The sequence below is a fragment of the Pseudorasbora parva genome, chromosome 20, assembly GCF_024679245.1.
Source record: "Pseudorasbora parva isolate DD20220531a chromosome 20, ASM2467924v1, whole genome shotgun sequence".
Classification (NCBI taxonomy): domain Eukaryota; kingdom Metazoa; phylum Chordata; class Actinopteri; order Cypriniformes; family Gobionidae; genus Pseudorasbora; species Pseudorasbora parva.
In genome coordinates, this window is record NC_090191.1 from 40254090 (window position 1) to 40277430 (window position 23341).

The following is a 23341-nucleotide window of genomic DNA, read 5'->3' on the forward strand; positions in this document are numbered from 1 at the left end:
TATTTTAATTTATAATTTTTGTCAATTTCACATTAAAATGGAATATACTAATACTCAGAAAAATTACATTTTGACAATATGCAAAATGACAAAAAACATGAAACTTTAAGAAAACAAACATTTACAAATATTATATAACATTTTAATAAATATATTTAAAAATATAAAAATCAAAACATGCATTTATTAACAAAATAAATGCAACATTTAAAACGAATGTATTGTTTCTAAATAAACATGTTAGTATTAAATTAATATTTTGCAGTATTATGTCATATTATTATCAGTGTAAATGAATTAAAAGTTGAAACGCCATCTTTGTTATTGTTGATAAAATCCCAAAACTAATTTTATAAACTAATTTCACTTGCAAAATTAAAACAGTGATGCTGTTTTTTCATCTTAAATAAAATGATTTTGCTCACAAATGTGATTGAATGTTTGTCTGTCAGTCTCATTCTGAATCCTGAGCGCTGACTGGGTTAAATTTACGTTAGCTGCATTAGAAAATGAATAAACAGTTCGCAGCATGAGATCACGCACTCTGCTGAGAGTTTGGAAAGAAAGTTTGTGATTGGACAAGACGTGCATATGCAAAGAACAACTGCCAAAAATGAGCCTGACGGCAGCCTAAACAAGCATTGCGATATGTGCACAAGTTGCAAAAATATTAAAGAGTATGTAGGCAGAGCAGAGACACGCTTCAGCGATGCCTTTTGATAATCAGCATGAATCAGCATCTTAAATAACGCAAACACACACCGCTGCTTTCCCTCCTCGCTCGCCTTCCTGTTCCCCTTCCTGCACTGACAGCAACTCTGATCCAGTTTGCAGACGAATGTTCGTAGAGCTTGAGCACAAAGCTCCATGACTTATTCATCTGAGGAGAGGAGGACGAGACAAGCAAAGCAAACACACGTCCTCCTCCTCTGCGACTGCACGGCTAAACGGAGGATGGCACCTGACAGCAGCAGCTGCTCCCACATAACCAGCCCGGGCCGGCGGAGGCCTCGAGACCGGGCAGAGGTAAAAATATCTGTGTGGTCATGATAAAGAGCTCACGGAGGAACACTGCCTGCAGACGCTGGAGTCAGGGGACTGAGAGTGGGAGAGAAAACACTGCGTTCTGCTGCTCTCTGGCAGACAGACAGAATGATGCAGAAATCCAGTGTGCTTGTCCAGTTTCTGACAGATACAAAAATACAACTATATATATATATATATATATATATATATATATATATATATATATATATATATATATATATATATATATATATATATATATATATATATATATATATATATAATGTTTTTGAATGTCTTCTGCTCATCAAGCCTGCATTTATTTGATCAAAAATACAGAATTTTTGTTTTATATTGTGATATATTATTACAATTTAAAATAATTGGTTTTCAATTTATTTTACTTTAAATTATCATTTATTTCTGTGATCAAAGCTGAATTTTCAGGATCATTCCTTCAGTCTTCAGTGATCATGATCCGTCAGAAATCATTCTCATATTCTGATTTATTACGAGTGTCGGAAACAGATCTGCTGCCTAATATATTTGATGAATAAAAGGTTCAAAAGAACTGCATTTATTCCAAATAAAAACATATTTTCAAATAATAAAAATCTCCTTTACTATAAATGTTTATCAATTTAACACATCCTTGCTGAATAAAATTATTGATTTATTTCAAAAAAAGAAAGAAAAAAAATGACTGACCCCAAATTACTGAGCAGTAGCGTATATTGTTGTTACAAAAGATTTCTATTTTTAAAACATTTGCTTCTTTTTTCCTTTTCTTTTTATTAACTTTTTATTCATCAAAGTATTATAAAAAAGTATCACAGCTTATGAAAAAAATTAAGCAGCAGAACTGTTTCCAACTTTGAAAATGAATCCTCATATGAGAATGATTTCTGACGGATCATGATCACTAAAGACTGGAGGAATGATCCTGAAAATTCAGCTTAGATCACAGAAATAAATGATCATTTAAATTGAAAACTAATTATTTTAAATTGTAATAATATATCACAATATTACATTTTTTTCTGTATTTTTGATCAAATATATATATATATATATATATATATATATATATATATATATATATATATATATATATATATATATATATATATACTAAAAGATGCATAAAATATGTGATCTAAATCGCGGTCATTTAGAAATAAGATTTCGTGGGTATTTGAATCGAGATCAAGATCTATTAATGATTAATCATGCAGCTCTAGTAGACAGCGTCAAAGCATATATTTGTGCAGTTGATAACGTGTTTAGTTTGTAAAAGTAAGAATTTTGTAAAATGTATATTGTGCAAACTATAGTGTTTAAAACGTGTTTGGTTTGTATAGTGTGTACAATGTAGTTTGTAATGTACGTGATGTGTGTATATATTTAAATGAAATGAGTTATTAAAGGGTTACTTCAGTGATTTAGCATTAAGCTTTGTATTTAAATTGCGTCATTACTGTAGAAAAAAATGTGAAATTATTTTTGAATTTGGTGCTTTCTAGACTGAGAAAAGACAGAAAATGTATTTTTGGCTCATGGGGATGAAAGACAACAATTCCCAGAATGCTTCACTGCCCTACGAGGCCACTCCCAAAGCCACGGCTACTGAAGCACTGGATCTTTTGCCCACCGCGTTCATTTTCATAAAATCAGTTCAGTTAGAGAACAGACACTACAATTAAAAACTGAACGTGTGTGTTCAATATAAATGTGAGTGAGCCGAGCGAGTGACACGGCACAAAGACAGCAGGAGTCAGATTACAACCATAAGGAGAGCTGAGGTAAGCGCGGGCGTGGGAGTCGTTCTCAGCACTTGTTCAGTCTGGAGTGTTTTTCATTTGAGAAGTTGAAACACTCACTTTGCTCCACTCCGTTTAAATGAATGCCTGCAGCTGCGAGCTGAGCTGTGAGTGCGATCTTTCATCCCCCATGGACCGGTTGAAAACATGTAGAAATGGCTCCCTCTGCTGGCTGTAGTCTTTTACCTCTGGCCAAAAAATCCTCAGTTGACGCAAAATGACGATATTTGCATCATCTGATTCAGGATTTTCCCCAGAAATAAAATACATAAATCTCAAAAAAATGTAATATACAAATATACTCCCGGATATCTACTGATACAAAGCTTAAAGGAATTGTAAGTAAGATTGTGGCCAAAACTGGTACTGCAGGTGTATCCCCCTCCCTCTGACTCGAGGTTGCCAGATTGGCTGCATGATCCAACAGGTCCGTTGTATCTGCAGCTGTGGTAACTAGAGCAGATCTGGCAACCCGGATGCCCAGACACTACTGACTTTGTGATTGGTCGATAGCTGGAGGGCGGAGCTTCAGGCCAAAACACAACATGTCAACATCAACATCAGTTGAGGGCTGCAACAACAACTTTTAAATGGCAATATCCTGGCCGGACTACTGTTGTCAGTGATAGAAGTATTTGAAATTAACATAATTTCTTAATGTCTAGTGACATATCAGGGCCATTTTATGCTTAATTAAAATACATTTCTTACATACATTAAATGCCAAATTACTGAACTAACACTTTAAATGTGCTCCCTCACCTCCTGGTGTCGTCGTCCGGGGCCCGTGTGCGGTGCGAACGGACCCACTGCTCCAGCTGCTGCATGGAGTTGGTTCTGCTCAGGGTTCTCTCGGGTTCTGCCGGCTGTGACGGGACAGTCATCCTCTGGGGCATTGTGTTGCTCATGTCTCCAGGGCTTCGGTCTCCTCCTCGCTCCCCCGAACCGTTGACCTGGGACGGCATGTATTGGCCGGATCCCGCTGCGCTCTGGAGCTGTCTGGAGGACGAGACGGCCGCAGCAATGGCCGCCGCTTGGGCCGGCTGGAGTTTGATGCTGTTGATCTTGGTGAGCGGCCGCTCCAAAGTGCCCTCTTTCTGAAAGCCGTATTTCTCGCCCTCCCGTGGAGGTGGGATGGGTTTCTCCGGGTCTTTCTGCTGGACATGCTTATCTGGATGTGTGAGAGAAAGCCTTCCGTCTTTCTGCAGGATCTTCTCGCCGTCTTTTGGCGGTGCGTATTTTTCGCCGTCCCTCTGAAGCGTGTATTTATCTCCGTCCTTGTGTACTGTGTACTTCTGCCCGTCCTTCTGCAGCAGGTACTTATCTCCTTCTTTGTGAACGGCGTATTTCTCTCCATCTTTCTGAAGGACGTATTTGTCCACGTCCGTCTGGAGCATGTATCGCTCTCCATCCTTCTGCAGGGCGAGTCTCTGCGCTTCTTTGTGCAGAGCGTAGTTTTCGTGGTCTCTGTGGAGGGTGTATCGCTCTCCTTCTTTCTGCACGCTGCCCCTGCTCTCTTTGTCTTTTTGAATGCAGGGCTGCTTGTCCACGGGTTTCTGCTTCTTTTCCTCCTGGCGGGTGTGCGTCTCGCGGTTTCTCTCATTGTTTTGGATCTCGGGTCGGGTCAGGACTCTGTGATTCAGCATGTTGTTCATCTCCTGAGGGCTGCGTGGGTCAACCTTTACTTTCTCAAGCCTGCTGATAAGTGAGAAAGAGTGTGTGAGAGAGAGAAGGAAAAGCAAGTTAGTGAAAGTCAAAACATTTATGCTTTTTTTAGATATTACATTTCATGTAATGTGTTTCTGACGTGCTGTAAGTGGTAGACTAATCACAACAGACTGGGCCATCTGACCAATCAGAGCAGAGTAGGCTCTCAGAAAGGCAGGGTTTAGAGAGTTTAGACTAGAGGGCTGCATTGGGATTGAGTCCCGCCGGGTCCCGTGGGACCCAACGCAAATCTCGCGGGAGTGGGCGGTTTGAATTTTGCTGCGGGCGGGAATGGGCGGCTAAAAAAAACACAGCGGGATAGGGAGGTTGCCTAGCGCCATGATGGAGATGTCAATAGATGATGTAGAAAAGAACCTCAAAAGAGGTATTTACAGCACAAAAGCTAAGCAAGGAAAGTCTGATATTTGGAGAAGTTTCTCAATTGTTTGAGATAAAGATGGAAAGGAGCTGGACTTTGTTCATTGTGACAAATGTGCAAAAATAGTCATCTACAATGGGCACAAATCCGACACGTCTGGGTTGAGGCGACACACCTGCTCTGTTCTCCCCGGTCAAAGTTTTCATGTAGCCTAGTTTATCATATTATGTATATATATATATACTTTTTTTTTTGCAAAGCAGTCTATTTTTATGTGCAAAGTTTTTGATAAAAACAAAATTATATTTGAATTTATTGTGTGTTTTGTCTTCTTTTTTTTTACATGCAGGCCAGGGAAATGAAACAAACAATCTCTTTAATAATTTCAATACTGCGGGACAGGAGAAGACAAAATCAATGCATCTCTATTATAGTGCGGGAATAAATTCTCAGCTTTGCGGGAGCGGGCGGGAGTGTAACACATACGTTGCGGGTGCGGACGGTAATGGTAAGAAATTCGGCAGGCGCGGGCGGGAGTGGGATGAAGAAAACAGTCCCGCGCAGGGCTCTAATTTAGACACTGATTTCTGCAATGTATATAATAATAATTAAAAAATAAATGTTTTTCTACCTTGAATGTGTGTAAAACTAGGAAATTAAAAAAGGAAAAAAGGAAATTAGAACCTTTTAAAAACCTTAAAAAGTCTGATAAATTAGTAAATGACCAGAATGCCCATCTTGTCCTATGTTAAAGTTTAATACTTAGGGAGCAGTAATTACAAATTAAATTAGTCTGGTGGATCTAACCCTAGTTTTACATCTAGTTACTTCCACTGTAATGTCTACGCCTAGAAGCCTTCACAAAGAGCATTATGTCTTAAACTACGTAATACTGAGCAACACTCCGGCGAACCAAAGACACACACTTTTTGATTTGCCATGCTTGTTTCCAATAATAAAAGCCAGTTTGTTGCTATGAAAATTGTTTGAGTCACAGTTCATCACAGCTGTGATCCAATTGCCAAAATCAATTTTAGCACAAATCAAAACAGCCAGTGTGTAAGTCTGAGAGGTTTCTTCAGCATCTGTGATTGTGCTAAAAGCTGCAAAGAAACAAAGTTTCAAAAACATTCCCTGAACTCAGAAATCTGTAAAAATCTGTGCTTGTGAAAGTCTCTCGGGATAGAAGGGCTCTTGTCTAGAAACGACAGCTTTCCTCAAAGAGATTCGACAAAAGCGATGTTATAAAGAGTGCTAAGAGCAAAGACGAAACACTGAAGTGACTTTTCGACTGAGGCAGGTCAACAAATGCAAGTTAACAATATAAATAGCTCAAGATAAATAAAGTAAAAAATGTCCAATAAGCCATGGCACAATGGTTTGGATTTTTGTGGCTCAATGTGGACCAGTCAATGTTTCCCATTTATAATGTCTTCAAGCCATTTCGTAAGGATTGTTCTTGGGTCATTCTCAATGAAATGCTGACTTTCTGACATGCAAATCCTTTTCAGTTTTCCTCTCATAAAACTTTTTTTTACATTATTCACATTATCAAACATTTTGACATTATTACTGTGCACAATAACACTTTCAACATATATAATATTAACACATTTCCTTTCAATTATTTACATTAACTTAATAATTAATTACTTATATTTTGCTTTTCTAAAAGTAATTCTTAACCAGCTTTTTAAAAATTAAAACATGATGTAATTGAAATATTATGTAATTGATAAATATTTTAATATTTTTTAAATAAATTATTAACACATTTTTTTTATTTTACTTTATTATTGTTTTAAAATTATATTTACAACATTGCTTTTATGAATCGATTTAAATAATTTATATTATTAAATACTTTATATTTTTTTAAACTGGAATTAATTAACCTGGAAAAACAAATGACATTTTTAGTAACATTTTAACATTATTACAGAGCACAAAAAAAAACTTTATATATAATATATATATATATATATATATATATATATATATATATATATATATATATATATATATATATATATATATATATATATACATACTTTTAAATTATTCATATTGTTAATTACTTATTTTTGACATTTAAATAATTTTAAAATAATTTATTACCTTTTGACAATAAAAATTAACAAAGATAAACTTTAGATTAGTTTTCTTTTTTTATAATTGCTTTAAAATTATATTATTTACAGTATTGCTTCATAATAATTTATTTGATTAAATATTACCTCAATATTGGTGTAAATTACCAGGATGCAATAATAACAGTGTAAATGATTAAATTTATTAAAATGATTAAATGGATGCCGCCTTGATGGGACAACTCAAGACTACGCCTCTGTAGACGTTAAAATATGTGCATCTTTTTTTAATGTTGTTTGGCCCATCCAGGCATCGTTATGTGGAGCTACTGCAAATAGCACTTGCTAAAGAGATACGCTATTTGCACTTGGTGTAAACACACTCCGAACTAATAAGTAGCTGTAAATGTCAATGAAGTGGTCCAGCAGGGATTTGAGTGTGTTGTTTCTGATTGGAGAGAACCAAAGCATGTTTTAGTGAAAACCAAAGCATGTTTTCTTACCTTCTGATTGGCTCTGAGTGGACCATTGACGCATCCGTCATAACCTTCATCCAGGACTCCATATCTTTGGCTGTGTCAGTGCTGAAATAGTACGTGCGCATGTTTGGATGCGTCGCCTATTAATGAGAAACCAACAGAGCAACCTGAGGAAAAAAAGAGCAGACAGTGAATATCAATAAACAAATGCATTGTGTGTCCTAGATGGTGTCAGCGGCACAAAATGCAATATCTTTCTGAAGTGAGCATATCTTCGTCAGGAGGTTTTGAGTTGACAGACCCCCATCGTTCAGAGCCCCTCAGGAGTGTGTCTGACAGCTTTTGTCTGGATATTCCAACTCTTCTTTCACAACAGTTTAGATAAGCTTTAAAGAACGAGACGCTGAATGCTTTGGAACAGTTAACAAGAGCTAGTGATACTCTAGTGGGCTGCTCAATCTACATTGAGGCAGGAAGATTCCTCCTAAGGAAGACAAAAACTGCATTCCAATGAGATACACTCTTAAAAATAAAGCTTCTTTATTGGCACTGATGGTTCTCTGAAGAACCTTTAACATCCATGGGATCTTTCCTTTCCACAAAAGGTTCTTTAAAATAATCCTTCACACTAAGAAAAAAATGGTTCTTTTAAGAATTGATCACTGATCAGTTCTTAGAAACTTTCGGCCGGGCAGTGGAAACGTCTATTATTGCAACAACAACAAAAATATATTTTGGTACTTTATTTTTAAGAGTGCATCTAATATTTTATTTAGAAAAGCTTTGATAGTATCACTCAGGATTAGAGATACACAGGTGTATCGGCTATTTAACAAACTAGCACTTTTTATACACTGTAAAAAAATGTGGTTGGTTTTTGTTGGTTTAACTTAAAAAAGTAAGTCACCTGGTTGCCTTAAAATCTTTGAGATTATTGAAATTAAACATTTGAGTTGATACAAAGAAGGAAATTTGTTTAATAAATAGAAACTCAAAATATTAATGTATCTGAACCACATCAAAAATTTGATAAGTCATGAAAATAGCACTACTTGGCATGTTTCATCAGAAATAAAACACACACAATTACCCAATATGCTTACAAAATATTTTAATAATATTTTAATAAAGGTTGTCGAATCTCAAAAATGTTCATTTGTATTAACATTTTTTTAAGGCAACCAGGTAACTTTTTCTAAATATTTTTTACAGTGTACTACAAACAGCATAGAATAGCCCCGCCCACAAAAAATTTAGGTCGGGCAGTTCGGTCTGGCCTCGATCCATAGAGGAGTAATTATCTCTGAACAGAAACTGTTCACACCTTCACAATTTCTCTCAGAAATGATGATCATGTTGGGTAAGTACTCTGTGTATCATTATATCCTTGTATTTTTTTACAACACCGACAAAGATCGTTTATTCCAGCCTGATTCCAGGAGCACGTGCAGACAGGGTTGCCAAGTTTTTACAACAAAACCCGCCAACTACTAGACTGAAACAATAGCTTCTCAGGGGGTTCTCCGGAAAAAAAATGGTGTTTGGGGGGTAAAATGTGTGTTATTTTGGCAAGGTTGCCTGCTAAAATTCGCACTCATGGGTCTATATATCACATTATAGTGGCTTCAACCCGCGGACATAGAAAACAAAAACATGCGGACTTGGCAACACAGTGCAGTTGAGCTCTGTTGACGTCGCTTCCTTGCTCTGATTGGTTTATCCAGTTGATGTCTTTCCTGGTTCGGTTAAAACATGCCCCATAATCACAGCCCAATGGAGCAGTTTCAGACTCATTCTGACTAGAATTGTGTATGAGCACGTCAGGCTAGTGGAATAGTGCAAATTGTGACAAACCTAGAGTTAAGGCCTAGAACAGATAATGAAAATATTTCGGTGTTCCTGGTTAATGTGGTGAGGTATGTTAATGTGGCATTGTGCAGACTCAAGACTCACCGTATAAGTGAAGCTCCATCCAGTAAACATGTTGATGCTCGAGTTCATGAAGCCTCACAGATAACAAGCCGCCCCATTGTGAGATGGAGAATAAGATCGAGAAGAAAAAAAAGAACGAGTCGACATGAAAATATCTGCACTAATAGGTAAACGACTCCACTGAGAATAAAACACTTGCAGAACTTGACACAAAATTGCAGCGTCAGGCGAAAAGTGCCTTTCGGCAAAGTTTGTGTCAGGAAATAGCTGTTACTGGAGACAAACGCTTGCCCTAGAGCAGGATGGCAGGAATGTATATTCAAGGCTCTTATCGATTAAATTGAACACATCGACCCAACACAGAGTCTAAATCTGTCAAAATGTTATTCTCGTGTTAATGCTAAAATCCAAAGCAAAGCAAAGGTTTTGCTGGCCTGAAGGAAGTGTAATATTTATCTTTCTAATGTTTTAAAGAGGACTGTTTAAGGGAATTAAGTGAAAAGGTTTGTTTGATAGAAAATGATTACATTTGTTAACATTAATTAATGCATTAGGTATCCGAAGTAAACAAGGAACTACAGTTTTTACAGCATTTATTAATCTAGATTAAGGTTAATTTTTAAATACACTACCGTTTAAAAGTTTTTTATATATATTTAAATGTTTCACAATATTACAGTTTTTACTGTATCAATGCAGTATTGGCAAGAATAAGACACTTTTTTCACAAAAATAAAAAAATTACAGACCACAAACCTGCATACTACTTTGTTAATTAATGTTTGATTATTAAAAAAAAGTCTATGTAGTTTATGTAGAAATAACCTAGATTAAACCTAGACTACAAGATAGTTAAAGCTACACTGTGTAACTTTTTGAGTTTATTCTTAGCTAAAAACACTTAGTTCTTTCAAAAATATGTGCTCATTAATGTATATTTACTTCTTTCAAGTAATAATGCATTTTCGTAAGTTTATAATATGCCATTGAAAACACACACGGGTGAGGGGTTTGAATGCCGGTCGCCATGTTGCCCCTCCATCTTGAAAGTACATTAGCCAAAGAGGGACATACCCGTAAATTCAAGCTTCGCCTTTCGTGTTTTAACACTCGATGGCACCGTGTCGAATGTGAAGAGGGGGATTGCCATGTTAATCTTGGACTAAATCGGCCACCGTAGGAGTTCAAACGAAATCAGAATTGAGAGGAACAGAAACTATTATTCACTGGATGGTCAGATACCTTTACACCGCTAGATGGGGGAAAATATCACACAGTGGAGCTTTAAAGGTATTGTTCGTTTTCAGTTCATGCTGGCTATTGCATTGACTAATGTTGAAAATTATCTGTATTATTAATGTAAATCATTAACTGTCCTTTGTCAAATGTTGGCCACAAAAAAAATCTGTGATACTGAAGCGAAATCTACAACTAAATATCTATTGAGTTTAGCTCCGTCAAAATTCCCAACTCATTCCCAATTTTATCAGGGCGTCTGGTCAAGTGTTTCAGCTCAGTACTTCTTTTCTTCACCGGTCCATCACATTAACATATAAAATATTTCCACGTTCAAATTATTCTGAATTCGTCTCTGACCTTGAAGGCATATTTCCTGCTTATGTGGTCGTCCACGGACAGCATGGAGATGTGGAAGCTGGGCAGGAGGATACTTCCCAAGATTCCTTCTTCTTTCTCATCTAAAAGACACAAAGAGAGAGACATTGTGAACATTAGCATATATTAGATATTGGACGACGGCCTGGGAACTTGCTAAATTTGCAGCTGAAGCCATGACTGCGTGTTTATTTCACCAGGGGTGTTGGTAAACAGACAGTCTATCGGGGCTGATGGGAAAACTGCAGGCTTGTGTGCATTCGAGCGTGTCAGTGAGGTTGTGGCTGCTCTCGACTGTGAACTCGATCGTTTTGATTGCATACTGCAACGTATCTGTCAAGAGTTGCTTGCCGACAGAGTCAATTCAGAGTGACAGCTGTGTTAACAGTTACTGTTAGCGTAATAATGCCAAAAACAGCACATTCCCAACATCAGCTTCTAGAAGCACAAGACTTATCACACCCATTATTCCCTTCATTATTGCCAACAATCCCATAACACTTAGCCTAGCCTCCGTTAGGTTTCTTAAAGAAGTAACAACACACCTTAAGTCAAATATTCAGATCAACAGCAACTGTGAATGATATTGCTTTTATACAACAGTTCAATAAATCAGAAGTTAATACTGAGCAAGTTACAACCAACTAATGTGTCTATTTCTGCACTGTCAATGAAAATATTTCCAAACAAAGTCAAACAAAAACTACCGTAGCACATCTCCATGAATGACTCAACAAATGAATCAGTGTGATTGAATCTGTTGAATAAATGATTCAACGAGTCACTCAAAAGACACTTTGATTCGTTTCTGAATAAATCGAAACAGTTGAGTGAGCAATTCAATGATTTAATCAAATTAAATTAGTGAAATTAATCAAATCGGTTGAGTGAGGATTTCAATGATTCACTCTAAAATAATTTGTTTCTAAATGAATCAGTGTTTGCATGAATGATTCAATGAGTCACTCAAAAGACACTTGTTTCGCATTTAAATGAATCGAATCAGTTGAGTGAGGAATTCAATGATTTACTCTAAAATTTAATTTGGTTCTAAATGAATCCATGTGTTTGAATGAATCTCTTAAATTAATGATTCAATGAGTCAATCAAAAGACACTTTGTTTAGTTTCTGAATGAATGAAATCAGTTGAATGAGCAATTCAAATGATTTACTTTAAATTCAATTTGTTTCTAAATCTGCTGAATGAATGATTCAATGAGTCACTCAAAAGACACTTGTTTAGTTTCTGACTGAATCGAATCAGTTGAGTGAAGAATTCAATGATTTACTCTAAAATTGTATTTGTTTCTAAATAAATCAGTGTGTTTGAATGAATATGCTGAATGAATGATTCAATGAGACATTCAAAATACACTTGTTTAGTTTCTGACTGAATCGAATCGGTTGAGTGAGTAATGCAATGTTTAACTCTAAAATTCAATTTGTTTCTATATAAATCAGTGGTTTTGAAGGAATCAATTGAGCAAATGAAAAACTCACTCAGTAACGACACTGACACTTATCTAACTATATTATCTGTAACAATTTGTGTTAAATAGATGTTAGATGCCCGAAATATGGGCAATATAATGATGGTTCAGCACCATGTGTTGCTATCGTCTTTTAAAAAAGTTACATAGAGCAAGTTTGTGGATCCATGAGTGTGTTCTGGAAACATCCCACACTGTGAGCGGCTCAGATCCGTGAAGCGGTGTTCAAAGATCCTGCGTGGTGTTGTTCACAGCACACTGCACTGAACTGAACCACTGACAGCAGCGAGACGAACAAACAAACACAAACCAACACAGAGAGATTTTCAATTCTCTCGTCAAGATCAGACTCGGCATGGCATGGAAGCTTTAGGGATCCCACATACTGATACAACCCCCCAAAAAACACAAATCAAAGCCCATAGTAAGTTCATCGCCCGATATTAGAAATACACAACGCTCCTAATTCTGCTCAAAATCTCAGCCAACGCACATTTTCACAGATTTGATGAAACTGCAGTAAGAAACAGAACAATTCTGGTTCCTTAAAGGGATAGTTTACCCAAAAAAGAAAAGTCTGTCTTTATTTACTCACCCTCAAGACTAAACCTGCATGAAGTTCTTTCTTCTGTTGAACATAAATCAAGACATTATTTTTGTTCACCAACGCTGCTTTTATTTGATCAAAAGATAAAGTAAAAACAGGGAAATATCATTACAATTTGAATGAACAGACTAAAGTAACAGTTTGGTTGTAAACAGGCAAATGCTTTAGGAGTCCATGATTGGACCATTATAGCAGTGATTATTATTATGTTTCTAGCGTATGTTTGGCAACAGCTCTTGATTGGGTGTCGCTTTTGATTTCATTAAACATCCATGAAGGAAGACACATCATGGCCATATTCCAGGAATTGTAATGAATTGGCACCTCTGACCTTAAATTTAGTCAAGACTTTGGGATGTGCTGGAGGAGACTTGCATGACCTGCATTGTCAATACAATTTCTTGACCAAAAATGAATGCACCTCTTGATGGAAATAAATGTTGTGATGTTATTTCTATCAAAAGGTGCATCAATTTTTGGTCAAGATCTTGTGTTTAAGGTGCCAATTCATCTGTGAAAAGTATTTTTTGCAAATCAGCAAACAGCGTCATTTCTGGCAGGCAGCGTATGTTAAAAATGTAATTTATTCCGGTGGTGTAAAGCAGAATTTTCAGCATCAGTCCTCCAGTCTTCAGTGTCACATGATGCTTCAGAAATTATTCTATTCTAAGTATTAATTTCTTTAAACAAAAAAACAAACAAACAAATCTTACTTTCCTCAAACTTTAAAACGTGTTTGTTTTTTTGTAAAATATAACATCATAGCCGACATTCATAAATTTCGTATTATACACCAGCTAAGCTTATACTTTGATTTGCTATATCATAACTAGACGTTGAAAGAATTGAGAATATTTAAATAGAAGATAAACAATATGTACATTTTAATGGCCAAATTTGACCAAAAAAAAATCTGTAACATGTACAGATGAATCTAAATAAGATCAGATGTTGATTTTAACACTTAACTTTTTTAAATGAATTTAACATTTTCCACCACAACAATCAGTGAAAATAATAATAAAAAAATAATAATTATATATGTATGTATGTATGTATGTATGTATGTATGTATGTATGTATGTATATATATATATATATATATATATATATGTATATATATATATATATATATATATATATATATATATATATATATATATATATATATATATATATATATATATATATATATATATATATATATATATATATTCTGTAATAAGGGGCATTTACCCTGGCAACAGACCAAAAGCAGTTAAACTAAGTGCATCAAGAGTGTGTGCAGTACCAGCTCACACAGACAGGGGGCGCACACACAGTGATCCTGCCCTCCTCTGTCCACAGGCTGGTCAGTACTTCATCAATGGCATCCACACCATTCTTCATGAGCAACATTTACTCTGACTCACCAATACAGACCCACACAAAGACGGATGATATGAACAGACTGAGAGAGCTGTGTGCAGTCTGAGCACGTCTGCTGCGAGCTTCGAATACTCCTCTGTCTTCTCTGTCAGCCAATAAACAGCCTCGGCCCTCATGGGCCCGGCCATGAAAGAGCGATCTGATTGCACTGCCGGACTGGTTAATTGCACAATTTATGGAGATCTAGGAGCGTGTCCTCATGAGACTTCAGCATGCAGCAGAACCCGTCCAATGAGACACTTTTGGGCTCAAACTGTACTGCCTCCCTTCCTTTCTCGCCTTAAACAGTTTATCAAACAGAATACTTGACTACACCCTCTTAAATTACTGAACCACAAAAGGACTCAAAAGAACTGAATCATTAGTGAATCGAAATCATCATGTGGAATCGGAGTCATTAGTTCTGGAAGAGTAACCACTCATTCAGCATTTTTGCCATGTTTACATAGCCTGGATGCCAGGCGAACTCAGCCCCGCCCACAACATTTGAGCTCGGACGGTTCGGTCTGGACTCGATCCATAGAGGAGTGATTATGCCTGAACAGAAACTGTTAGGACCAATGAAATTGATCAGGGCGGGCTTTAGACGATGACGGACAGATGATCAACAGTAACGTAATCATCACGTCATCAAAGGCGCTTGGATCGAATTTGTTCATATCATAAACGGAGAGCTTGTTTGTATCTGCATTCACCCTCACAATTTCTCTCTAAAATGATGATCATGTTGGTAAGTTCTGTGTGTATCCTTAAATTATTTTTACAACACCGGCAAAGATCGTTTATTCCAGCGCGTGCAAACAGGGTTGCCAAGTTTTTACAACAAAACCCGCCAACTACTAGCCCAACACAATAGGTTCTCCGGGGAAAAAAAGGCGTTTAAGGGGTAAAGTGTGTGTTATTTTGGCATGGTTGCCTGCTAAAGTTTGCATTTCTGGGTCTATACATCACATAATTGAGCTTGCTCCAAAAAAAGACAGCATGCAGTTTTTCCAGACATGGAAAACAACCTGCAGAAAAAAAACGCAGATTTGGCAACACAGTGCAGTTGAGTTCTGTTGACATTTGACAACTAACATTATGCGTCGCTTCGTTGCTCTGATTGGTTTTAGGTTCATCCAGTTGAGGTCTTTCCTGGTTCGGTTGAAACACACCCCATAATCACAGCCCAATGGAGCATCAGACTCATATTCTGACTAGAATTGAGTATGACCACGTCAGGCTAATGTTTACACGGCTATGATTTGCAAAATATGCCACATAAAACCCATCGATAGCAGTCTAAGTGTGCCAACTTGATCTTTTAGCCCTAAGTCAACAGAACCCTCTCTGAGATGAATGTTTGAGCATTAACTCGAAGACGCAGGACTCACCTCTGTAGTAGAAGAGGCACATGTCACACAGCACGAACCATCTCTTCTTCCACATCTTCATCCCGGTACTGTCCTGCAAAAGTACAGCAACCGTCAATAAAACCAGACAACCAATCACAGTGCATCACGGACAGCCCCGCCCCATCCAGTGCTTCGGTCTCATTTTGTTGAGTTAAATTGCTGCAGTTCTCCAGAGCAGAATCTCATCTCTTTTTTAAGGCGACTCGTTTTATTCGAGGCATGAATCACATTCGTATTCCTCCCTCGTGTGTTCCTGTTTGTTGTGTTAATGTTTGCACCGTGTAAGCATGTAAATTTTAATTCCGACAACAAAGCCTGACGATTTTGCTGGTGCTGCGGGAGCAGCTTTGATGGAGGATGTTTGGGGAAGGGGAGAGACCACCTCTGAAGTTGTGTTTTTCGTGGAAACACACTGCTTTCAAAGCAACGCTGGTGTCGCGATCACACACACAAAGACGACATGATGTTACTGATGCAGCCGTAACGTTTTATGTGTTTATTTCACTCTGCCTTTTATGAGAAGCGGTTTTAAAAAATATGATGCAAAAGCACAAATATGCTTGGGGAGTCGTGCATGTTCTGCACACTGGCAGATAAAGCGCTGATTGAAACTTGACTGATAGATACGCTTTGAAGTGCAGTTAAATCTCAGAAAACATGATCATCAGCAACTAAATAACCTTCAAAACTGATAACTTTTACCTCGGCATGCACTTGTTGGACATGTACTCTGAAATAATTAGAGTACTGTGGTAATGCATATTACCATAATGCAAAACAACATTTATTTATATATAATGAATTATATTTTTGACTGATACTTTTTTTGCATTATGGTAATGAGGCCATGGGCCCTATCTTGCACCCAGCGCAATTGACTTTGTACACCGCCGCATGTGTCATTCCTGTTTTGCACCCGCGCAAAGCGCGCTTTTCCCTCCACAGAAGCACGTCGCTAAACTAGTGAATGAACTTGCGCTCCCTGGGCGGTTCAGCGCAAAAAAGGAGGCGTGTTCCGGCGCAAACAATCCCTGGTGCTATTTTGCTGTTCCATTAAACAATTGCGCCACTGACCAGAAAAAACCTAGTCTAAAGTCAGTGGCGCGTTGCGCGTTGTTCATTATGCTATTTTAAGGACGCATGCTTGACCATAATGTATAGCGTGCACAACGCGCATACACTTTGCTCATCTAGTCTACACAGATGCAATGGTTATTTTTGCAAATCATAAACTGTTACACTAAAAAAACAATAACACATGAGATGACGGAAATCATTGTGGTGTGCCACGAAGATGTGAAAAAATAGGCATAAATCTAGCTTACAAATTATTCAGGCTTATTGTAGTAATTAAGGATCAGACCTGTTTGCCCAATAGTGGCAAGACATATCTGTATATAAGGACATCTGACAAATTGGTTTGTCCGTCAAGAACCAGGAAAAAAAATCGACTGAAAAAATAAAAAACTGTTTAACCGACGCTATTTTGGGTGGGTTTCTCCCATCCCCATACAACACAACTTCTCTGTCTTTCACTGCTCTTACAAGAACATCAGTCTCCTCGGCTGTGAACCGCTCCTGGCGTGCGCCTGGTAAATACGCCATAATAATAGCGATCTATAATGGAACTTGCGCAGCTGCTTTTAAAGGGAATGTTGGATGCCGCTCTGATTGGTTTATTCACGTTACGCCCAAACCACACCTATGAATAATGAAGCTACTTCAGACCAACCCATTTTAGATTTGCGCCGAGCGCAAGAGCCATTTATCCCGCCGGGAAAATAGCAACAGCGCCGAGACCCGCCCACAAAGTTACTTGAGCTTCGCGCTTTGACACTTGCGTTTCAGATCGTTAAAATAGGGCCCTCTGTCTGAATGTGCTTAAATGTCATGCAAATAATGTTATAATGCAAAAACAATGTTCTTGTAATTTTCATGATGCTATATTGTTTTCATGTTGAAGGATATAAGAGTACCGTGGAAATGCATATCATTACTTTAAAGCAAACCAAAATTGTGTATATATTGTATATATATATATTGTATGTATAGCATTTATTGCAGTATATACATGCAAACATTTCTTAAACATATATACACACAAACGTGTGTATTCAAATATACATAATATACACAGCACACACACATATATTAATGTAAACACATACTTTTATTTTGGATGCGATAAATAGTTTAACAGCCCTAAAAAAACAACCCATAATTCCCTCCACACACACCTGTTTGTAAAGCCAGCCGTTTTTCACCACCGGAGCGTTGGGGTTCCTCTTGATAGAGTTGGACCTCTTCCCAAAGTTGTGGACTTTCTTTGAGGACCTGGACGGCTGCAAACAGAGCCAGAGGAGATTATTCGGAGAAATGACACTTCCGAGGGCTCGCGCTTGCCTGTATACATTATTCAGAGATCGAGTTGTAAATAATTACAACTTACTAGTGAAGTCGTTTAGTGCAGCTCAGAAAACGCGTGCAAGGCATGCATTATGAACCGAAGCACTTACAAACCCTCGAAAGTTAAAAAGCTGCTTAACAGAAGCCAAAACACACAGGCAACAATCTGCAAGTCTGTGGAAGAGGCGAGTTTATCTCTCGATGTAATGAGACACGATCATACAGACCAGCAAGCTGCTGATCTCTGGGCTTCGATTGCTCATGATGATAATAAATCATCAGAATAGAGTCTCATTTCATCATCTTAGCATCTCCTGAGTCAAACATTTCTTCCAGCATTGTGAATGGATGTGTTTGTATGCATATACTGTATGCATATTCATTTATTTATCTGAGAAATACTCCGAGCCACAGACACTCATGAATTGTTTATCTTGTTTGTGTGTTATGTTATAAGAGTTTAGGGATATGATGGGTTGTCTGAATGACTAGTTGACTACACGAATAACGAGGTTAAGAAAACTCTCAGAGGCCGAGTTTCCATCCATATATTTTTATACATTAAAAATGCAGGAAAAAAACACAAGATTTGAATCAAATTCACTGAAGCACTTAAATAAATCTGCAATGATATCTAACTAGTTGGCCATCCTAACATATTATTGCATTTTTATGATACTCTAGTTGAACTCAAGCCAAGACAATGAAGCAAATGTCCAGTAATGAGGACACTAATTGTATAAGATGCTATTGATGCATGATGGGACAGTCCAGTCTGTCAGGTTGGAACTAGGCCAAGGTCAGTGTGTGTGTGTGTGTGTGTGTGTGTGTGTGTGTGTGTGTGTGTGTGTGTGTGAGACTCACTCTGGTCGTGGGACTGCTGGGATGTGTGGTGTAGTCTGAGCCGCCCGTGTAGTTCGACGCTTCGCTCATGGTGCTGGTGGGACGCTCTTTTTTCTCGGCCGCTGGTGCTTTGGTCGCTGGTCTGGAAGAGGAGAAGAAGAAAGGAGAGATTTAGAGATTTAAATCATTCAGACCTGTAGGAATATTCTGGCCTGTTTATTGTATCTACTGCATGCTGTCAATTCCCACAGTCAATTATTTACTCAAATTCTTTTATAGCAAAGTAACTCACAACGAAGGCAAAAGAGAAATGCAATATCAACTCGATATAAAATATGGTGGTATACGTCCCTCGTTCTGAAAAAAAAAAAGCCATTTGCCAACTGGCCAAAAAGCCAAATAGCTTAGATGCTTTTTTTGTCATGATTTAAGCATTTAGAAACATATTTTATGAGACTGTTGTAAGATTTCATTGGTGATTCAAATATGACATTTAATGAATTTTCATATTCGTTTTGGAGAATTCAAAGATAATTATATATATATATATATATATATATATATATATATATATATATATATATATATATATATATATATATATACACATACACACACACACAGACACACACAGACACACACACACACACACACACACACACACACACACACACACACACACACACACAATTTTCTTGCAATTTTTTATTGATGCTAAATTGTTTTCCTGGTGTACCATGACAATTCATATCATTGCCGTAATGCAAAACAAAATCGTTGAATATAATTAAATATAATTATATTTCACAAATGATAAAATGAAATGTTTTTATGAAATAAAATAATGTAAAATGAATATAATTATTTACAATTTTTTTATCTATATTAATATAATTTTGTTCTTTTTCCATGGTAGTCTTATATGCATCAACTGAAAAAAATAACATTTTGAAAATAAAAATGTTTTTGCATTTTAGCATTATTTGCAAGACATTTAATAAAATAAAATAACAAGTGTGTGTGTATATATAGATGTTTTTTTGTTTGTTCGTTCTCAAAAATGAATGCATGCAAACTGCAGGATTTTTAATAAATGCACTAAGAAAATATCACAGATTTACCAGTTGCTCATTATAAACAATACAACCTTCAAAGCTACATGATAAATATTGCTTGTATTTATAATTTATAGATATCTAAACAGAAGTCATGGGGGGTTCCATCATATCCTGTTTGCCTGTATTCATTTCAGGATCCAAAGTAATTTTACATGAGTGAAATCTGGTCTGGCCGAAAGTTTGAAGCACAAGCCCCATTTTTTACTGATTAGAGTGCTTCAGCAAAAACACAATCATGACATTTCCGAATGCCTGGCGTCCATTAAAACCACATCACTGACCCATCGTTTGTGGTAACCTACAGCATGCACCTGACATCAGGCGATGGCGGTGCAGATGAGTGAGGAAAGTTCTTGAGCTTCTTCTGCGAAACACTCGAGGTGTGTGGGCTCTAAAATGCTGTTTTAATAAGCCAGAGCACTTCAGCATTGAGACAGAATGAGAGAGACAGAGAGGAAAGGGAAAAATCAAGGAGACAGGCCCCACGCATCAAAGCAATTACTCACTCCACGTCTCCGCTGATCTACTCCCACACAATTGACATCCTTAAATGGCCTGCCAGCTCCGGGTCTGACATACTGCATCCACAGTTTATGACCCAGTCAAGCTGAAGGGCAAAAGCAAACTGAACGCCAGAAAAATCAAGGATGTAAACCGAACGTCACGCCAGGCCAGACCACTGCCTTATTTAACTTAAGTCAAGAGAAAACACAATAGATATGGCCGTAAAGCACTGAAATCCCATGACACACGGATGCTGAATCGGGAGCCGGATCGGAGAGGCATTGTCCCGTAGGGTTGGCCTATATTCTGACGCTACGGTAGAGCGACGACGTCTAGGGATAACGCTGCTATCTGGAGCAATGGAGAGGAGAAGAACACTAGGGTAAAAAATAAAGCTGTCTGGCTTCTGGGTCACCTCGCAAAAAGAAAACACTTTCTTTTCACAAAAGACGTCGGTAAAACAGTGAGATACTCACACATGCGCTGGTGACGAACTGCATCAGGAGGATAAATATTGTTATGCATTTAAAATCATAGTCCACCCAAAACTGACAATTGTGTCATCATTTACTCACTCTCATACCATTCAAACCGTGCATGACTAGTTCTTAAGTTGAACACAAAAGGAGTTTTAAAGAAAATCCTGGTTGCTTTTATTTTTAATATAATGAAAGAGAATGAGCACTGAGGCTGTCAAGCTCCAACATTTCAAAAAGCACCATAAGAGTGGCCCATACGGCTCCTCAAGCACTATAATTCAAGTCATCTGAAGTCATCGAAACCGAAGTAGCCATTCACTGAAGTTCCCTCATGATGTCCGATGTGTGAACGAGTCATTCTTTTGAGTAGGATCTTTTCAAAAGACTGCCAAAAAAAATATTAAACTTCCTCCAAAAAAAATTGACTTCTGTAAAGAATATACATAGAAATCATTTAAACAAGATACATTTACATGAGAAGGGATATTGAAACACGAACATCACACTAAAAACAATCAGCCAGTGCATTAAGACTATAGCCCCGTTTCCACCACAGGAACTTTACCCAGGAACCAGGAACATTGGGTGGTACTCGGTGTGTTTAGACCGCAGGAACCAGGGTCTAAATGAAGTTCCGGGTAAATATTTCCCCCTCCAAACGGCCCTGCTCGCGAGGTAGTACTTTTTCAAAGTTCAGGAACTTTCGAGGGCGGGACTTGGGCGCTGAACATGCTGATTGGTTGAGCTCACGCAGCATTTTATTTCAACAGCATTTTTAAAAGTCTTTTGCGAGGTTCGGTCTACGTTCAGTAAATATCAGTCTTGCTCTCTGTCTGATGGCGCGCGTTCTTCTCAGCCGTCTCACGTGCAATGATAATAATATACATTGTCATTTTAAATCTAGCTTTACAAGCTTTCTGAATATGCTGCTGAATCTGCATATTAGTGCTCTTTTCTGTCGTTGTTAATTTCCTCTTTAGTAAACCTATACATAACCAGCAAAAGCAGCACAGCTTGAATCTCTTCCATACTCGTTATTCATTTTTTTACAGTCTATATTTTTCACCGTGTAAACGACCTGACCGATTACTTTTAAGTGTGCGTCCTTACATGACGTGACGGTGCGCGCCGCTGTCATGTTGACAAGAGAGGAAAGTTCATTTTTCTGAGGGGTAAACTTTTTAATTTCGGAGGTTATGAAGATAATGTTGGAATAATGACACAGCGTATATTGCCCCGGGCAGTTTTTACTTTAACTGCGCCTGACAGAAGAATTTTTTTTTTCTGAGATAATTATTACACTTTACAACAAATAAATAGCTTATACTACTGTATTAGTCCTGGTGGCCGTTGAGAGTTGCTATGGCCACAGTTAACACACTCCAGCTGCTGGAGAAAACAGCGCTGACATTTTTGATGCGGTAGACAAACTGCATGTGACAAAATGAGTGCGATTGAAAGTCGTCACATGTAAACACCAGATCGGTTTAGATAACGTCTCATGTAAACAGTCCACTAAATCTTTCAATCGGTACACGCAAAAATGATTACTGTCCGTCACTGACTTGGAGGAGCAGTCGCGCGCAGTCCTACATCACCGGACTAATCTGCCTAATCTTCACGGAACTTTATCGCGGTGGAAACGCAGACAGCTGCAGGTCTGGGGGGGAGAAAAGTTCCTGTAAAAAAGTTCCTGGTACAAATTGTTCCGGGTAATTTTGGTGGAAACGAGGCTAAAATAATTCAAGTCTTGAAATCTAAGTGTTACTTCAACAGGTCTAATCTGTACTTCCTCCTCTTCCATTAACATGAAATCATCCATCACGTTTGAGTTCAGCAGATGACTTAAGGGACTTTAGGCTTTTTTTTTGGATCCCTACATTTTTTAAGGGTTACTAAGGACCTTGTTGCAACACATAACAAAACTTAAGGGAACTTTAATTAAGGGAAAATACTTAATGACAGCTTTAAAGTTCCTTAAGTGGACTCTTAGGCTGTTTCTTGCAACCCATGTTTCACTAAGT

General features: G+C 37.6%; 1 protein-coding gene across 26 annotated transcripts in view; it reads right to left on the bottom strand.

The window, feature by feature from the left end:
• Positions 1 to 23341, bottom strand: part of plekha5 (pleckstrin homology domain containing, family A member 5) — a 205660-nt gene that overhangs the window by 36315 nt on the left and 146004 nt on the right. For 18 of the 26 annotated variants that reach the window (XM_067427000.1, XM_067426996.1, XM_067426995.1 and 15 more), the window contains 6 exons: positions 19238 to 19358; positions 18205 to 18309; positions 15947 to 16019; positions 11030 to 11130; positions 7526 to 7641; positions 3609 to 4544 (listed from right to left, as the gene is read on the bottom strand). In XM_067427000.1, coding sequence (XP_067283101.1) covers positions 3609 to 4544; positions 7526 to 7641; positions 11030 to 11130; positions 15947 to 16019; positions 18205 to 18309; positions 19238 to 19358 — 1452 coding nt within the window. The remainder of the gene's footprint in view (positions 1 to 3608; positions 4545 to 7525; positions 7642 to 11029; positions 11131 to 15946; positions 16020 to 18204; positions 18310 to 19237; positions 19359 to 23341) is intronic. The other 8 variants (XM_067427007.1, XM_067427001.1, XM_067427005.1 and 5 more) reach the window with 1 other exon arrangement.